We start from the raw sequence: 5,588 nt of genomic DNA, 5'->3' as shown, positions 1-5,588 counted from the left end.
CTCCCCCCCCCCGCCCCTTCAAAACCCTCAGATTGTTTTTCAGAGTCCATAGTCTCTCATGGTTCACCTCCCCTTCCAATTTCCCTTAACTCCCTTCTCTCTTTTTTTTTTTTAAATAACTTGAAACATTTTTTAAAAAGATTTTATTTATTTATTTGAGAGACGGAGATCACAAGTAGGCAGAGAAGCAGGCAGAGAGAGAGGAGGAAGCAGGCTCCTTGCTAAGCAGAGAGCCCGATGCGGGGCTTGATCCCAGGACCCTGAGATCATGACCTGAGCCGAAGGCAGAGGCTTAACCCACTGAGCCACCCAGGTGCCCCAGGACATTTCTATTGGTCCAGAAACACCTTTTCTCTAGCTAACATTCCCCAAGACATTCCATTCCTGCCTCTAGTTCCAGGCAACCACAAATCCACTTTCTCTTTCGGTTTGCCTCTCCCGAAAATTTCATAGAAGAAGAATCATACAATACGTGGTCTTTTGACAGGCTTCTTTCCCTTGCCATGTTTTCAAGGTGCGTCCCGCTACAGCATGTGGCAGTTTTCCATTTCTTCTCACGGCCGAATGGCGTTTTGTGGTGTGGATGTGCCGCATTTTGTTGATTCACCAGCCGATAGTTGGGTTGTTCTTATTTTTTGGCTGTGGTAAGTGATGCTGCTGTGAGCATTTGTGTACAGGTTTTTCTGTGAACATGTTTTCATTTCTGTAACAGCGGAATTGTTGGGTCAAATGGTAACTCGATGGACAGTCATTAGGGGAACTGCCAGACTGTAACCGGAAGGGGGCTATGCCGTGTTACGTGCCCACCAGTCATGTACGATGGTTCTGATTTCTCACTTCTTTCCAATACTTGTTATAACTGTCTTTTTTATTGCAGTTGTCCTACTGGGGTGTGAAGTGATGTATAAATGAGGGTTTGATTTGTGTTTTCCCGGTGACTACAATGTTGAATATCCTCTCATGTGCTCACTGGCCCTTTGTATATCTTCGTTGGAGAAATTCATCTGTTAAGCTCATTCTGTGGGATGCACATCATAGTCCCATTTGTCTTCTGTCATCTGGTTCCAGGATAGGGAAGCTGGCAAATAATTTCAAGCCTGCAGATTTTGGGAATCGTAATTCAGTATGTTTAATGACAAATCAGTTTTATTACTCCCTGACTCCATTTTAAAAAGTAAGTAATATGTAACTATTTTTATGAGAAAACTTTTTCCGTCATTACACATACCCAGTGCAACATGATACAATCCAGCTTTCAACTTTAATGTCTTAATTTTATATACTTGATTAGGATAATTTTGGTTTTCATAATATTGTCTTTGTATATAATGAAATACTACTGGCTCAGGACAAATCAGCTTTAAGTATAAAGATCCTTAGTTTATCTTAGAAATACTAGCAATCAAATAAGAGAATTAAAGTAAAACAAATGATCGAGATTATGTTTCTTCTGCTTCAGGGGCCACTGCTGAATTCTAAGGAACAACATTTCTATTCTTTCTCTTTGGATCTCTTACCAAGAGTTCACTGCCAACTCGCCATGTGGTTTTCATACAGAGAGAGTTCATGGCAGTGCATCAGACTGAGTTCTCATTTCTTTAGACTGATCTCTTCTAAAAGGATGTCATTAGTCATGCCTTAAAAGCGTTTTCTGAGTGAAGCTTCTAGTTTGCATCTCATTCTTGATTTAGTTCACACCTGGGAGGTGTCAGTCAATTAGCTATGGGTCCTAGACACACACACACACTCTATCTCTCTCTGCATTTCTTAAGAATCTCTTTGTTGTTGGGAGATAAGGAAATTGGTAAGACTTAGTCCTATGTCAGTGAATGAGGCAGGGATATGCACAATGAGGCGGGGATATGGTGTTCATCCACCAATGACGTGAGAAGCAGGCAACTTACGGTTACAAAATGTAAATTACTTGGTAAATGATGGAGAAGTACATGGGGGCTTGGTGCACAGAGGATAGTGCCTGGATGATGGAATCTTTGCCGTGCAGGAGATGTTGGGGCTAAGACTCTGCAGGCCCCAGACCGGTGACACAGTGATTATCTGTGAGTCTGGAAGGGGGCACATGAAGATGGTCCCCATGGTGGTGGGCTAGCAAGGGTAACAAACTAACACTATTCTCAGTGACACTATTGCTTATATGATTTCTTCCCATTGACCTTGGTTTCACTCCCTGGAAAAAACAAAGGGTGAGTAAATTCTTCCTTCATCAGAGCTTGTCACAGATTTGACCCTGGCTCTGAAACCCATCTTGGGTCTTCCTTTCTCTATGGGAGTGCTCCCCATTCCTCCACTGCTTCCTCAGACAGAATGGTTTCAGGGATCATCACCATCTCAGTCGTCTCTGTTGGATCTACTTCAGTTTTTAAACTTGCCTGTAAATGTGGCTCTCGATGTGGAATCCAGCACTCCGGATGTGGTTTTTCAAAGTGCAATGTCTTGGGTTTACTCTTGCCTCTGTCATGAGCGCTGAACATTGACGTCCAATCACACCCACCCAGGTGAGCTCATTTTGAACCTCTGAGCCTTGTTTACCTGCTAAACCAGGCTCTTTCAACTTTGGGCACGCTATTCTTGATTCAAATTACAGGGCTGGTTGTTTATACATATTTATTTTCATCTGGTTAGTTTTGACTTATTTTTTCCCAGGGATGCCAGAACCTTTTAAAATCCTTGTCCAACTATCTAATAATGTTTTGGCGATCTCCCTCCACCTAGTGTCATCTGAAAATTTCACCATCATGAAATCTTCTGCTTTGTGTCTATCCAACAGTTTGGTTAAAAATACTGATAGCAGCTGGGTTGAGAACAAAATGAGTGGCCTTGCTTTTATTAAGAACTGGCATGAGTGGTGTTTAAATGACTTATCTGTAAAACTGACAGTAGTGTAGAAAGTGTTGTTCACGGATTGATCAACAAACATCCCAGAACAGCATCTCTGACTTCAATTTGTGGATTCTCTCTATCACAATAAACTGAGATGCTATTAAAATGCAAATTCCTGGGCCTCGCTTGAGACCTCCAATGCCAGGCACTAGAGGAGATGCATTTTTAACAGGTGATTTACCTGAGTCCTGGGGTTGGAATGAATCCAGGAGTTAAGCGGGCCTTAGCACGGACTGTGAGCAGTGGTCTAGGACAGACAATTTGCATCTGGCTTGGTGTGATGAGCTGCGCCATGACTCATGGGGAAATCTGTTGATGGTGATATGTCCGAGAACTTACGCCAGAAAGGTTTTTGGTACACTTACAAAAAATCCTTAACCTATGATATCTTCCCCGGTGCTGCAGACTTCAGCCTGGGCCAAGGATCATCTCTGCCTTTGACAAGGTGCCCGAGTGATTTCAGCATGTTGCCGCCTTAGTCACTGCTCTCTTGGGAACATGAGTGTTCTGCGTTGTTTGCACGATGTGGCTGATCTCTTTGTCAAGTGGTGGTACCTCTGGCCCTGTCAGACTCTGGAGCTGGGAGTCTAGGTGGGACCGCCTTGCACACCCTGTAGCTCTGGCTTCACACCAGGGTAGACGGTATGGGTTTGGGGATGTGCTGGGGAAGAGTCTCCTGAAACACATATTTACTGAATCATAGCTCTTCAGGCTCTTGCTCTATATTTACTTGTCTCACAGGGCTGCCAAGGTTCCACCTATTCTCATGTGATTCTGACACTACTTGGGATTTAAAGATCACTATTTTTAAAGCCAGTCGTGAACGTCACACCTTCCCTCTGCTTAGAGGATTCTAATTATCTATTTGTTAGACATCCCTCTGTTCTCTGCAACTTTATTCAAGGCCACAGGCTTCTTTATTTTAGGAGGCAATGCAAATTGTTGTTCAGGACTTCTGTCGGGAAGTTTCAGTGGCTAGATTCCTCTCTCTCTTGACCACCACAAGAGTGTCTGGAAGTCGTTCTGGATCTTTCCAACATCTGACCACTCCTACTCCATGACGACTTGCTACTTAAGTTTCTTACTTCAGTGTCTCTTCTGAAATATGTCTAAAAGTCTTTCTCTGGTTTCTTAGTTATAAAACTAATATGTCCTAATTTCTGCCATTCTTTTTCAACACAAACATCAAGAATGAAAAGCTCATTCAAAAATAAGGATTTCTTTTTCTGATTATAAAAGACAAGTGTGGTTGTTCGTGAACATTTATTACTTAGAAATGTAGAAGAAATTGATGATAATTATACCACCCAAACACTAGTACATTTTGAGTTTATTTGAAAAAACTTCAAATAATTTAATTTATTTAATTAATTGAATGAATTGAATTTTAATTGAATCTTCCCTGGTGCACACATTTTCACAGTTGCCATTACTCCTTATGTACAGTTTAGTATCCTCCTTTGTTCATTTAGTACATAAGTTGCCTGCTTCATGCCATTCTATGAACATCAAAATAAAATTTATGATGTGGTTGTACACTTTTGTTGATCATTGATGGTGTTTCTTATAAACAGCATGAATGAATGAATGTCTTTATATCAAGATTTTCTCTATATGTCTGTCTTGGATAACTTCCCCAGAAGTGCTAGTATTGAACCAAGGAGACATTTTTGAGGTTCTTGATACGTATTTACAAATGGCTTTCCAAAAGAATTGAATCCATGTATACGCCTACTGCAATATAAAGTATTTATTGGTGTGATTTATCCTAGGAATTCCATAGTTACACATTTTAAAAGGAAAAAGGTAGCATTCTGTATTAAGAGAAAAGTGAAGGCATTTTCACAGATGCAGCAGATGTTAAGACAACTTCCATGAGCACATGGTAAAGGATGTTCAGCAGATCCTCTCTCCATTGGGTGTGATGTGGTGAGCATCCCAAAGACAGGGAGGAACACCACCAATAAATAAGAATGCTGGTGTATACATCTCTTGCTTTTCTTTTGACTTTTTAGTCATTAATGCACTCATTCTCACAGCTCTCTTACAAGAGCAAGAGAGAAGGTCAAATGTAATACGCTGCTTAATGCCTCATATGTATTACCTGGGAACCAATTCATGAAGGAAAATCCCTGAAAACCTGAATAGAGATGAGATAATCCAAGAGGTTGGCTCTTTGGAGTAAACTGTGGTGCTCTTGCAGTATGATAAATGGGTCTAATTGCTGCTTTCACAGAACTCAAATGGTTTTCATGAACCATCAAAGTAGACAGAAAATTCAGATAAAGAAACATGGAAATTTAAAAAAAAGAAACATGGAAATAATAGGGAACCGGGCACTTAAAACTGGTCATCGAAGTTGTTATTCCAGGTTAACTCCTCTTGTCTCCCTGCACAAGAGCTACACAGTCCAGATAGTGCCTGCTTGACTAAGGAAAGGGACAGTCTTGAGGTGAAATAAACTGGGACGAAAATCCTAGTCCTCTTACTCCCTCAGGCTCCCATAGAACTTCCCTAGCTTCCCCAGGCTTCATTTTCCTTATCTGTCAAGACAGGAGATTTTTTCTTTTTAATAAACAGCATTTCTTTTTAATCTAGTGGATTAAGTAAAACAACATGAGTAATTCATAGGAATTGTAACATGGACTTAGGAATTGTAACAGTACGTAGACATGTATTCAACCAACACG

At 40.9% G+C, this 5,588-nt stretch overlaps 1 protein-coding gene across 1 annotated transcript in view; it reads right to left on the bottom strand.

The window, feature by feature from the left end:
* The window catches only part of LOC111139305 (ankyrin repeat domain 26), a 131,311-nt gene that overhangs the window by 48,192 nt on the left and 77,531 nt on the right, over positions 1-5,588 (bottom strand). Inside the window, exon 29 of the mRNA XM_022491551.1 lies at positions 3,454-3,574. Coding sequence (XP_022347259.1) covers positions 3,454-3,574 — 121 coding nt within the window. The remainder of the gene's footprint in view (positions 1-3,453; positions 3,575-5,588) is intronic.

The sequence above is a fragment of the Enhydra lutris genome, unplaced genomic scaffold (genome assembly GCF_002288905.1).
Source record: "Enhydra lutris kenyoni isolate GAN:26980312 unplaced genomic scaffold, ASM228890v2 scaffoldscaffold99, whole genome shotgun sequence".
Taxonomy (NCBI): Eukaryota; Metazoa; Chordata; class Mammalia; order Carnivora; family Mustelidae; genus Enhydra; species Enhydra lutris.
The sequence above is the reverse complement of the archived record's forward strand: the minus strand, read 5'-3'. Positions and strand labels throughout refer to the sequence as shown.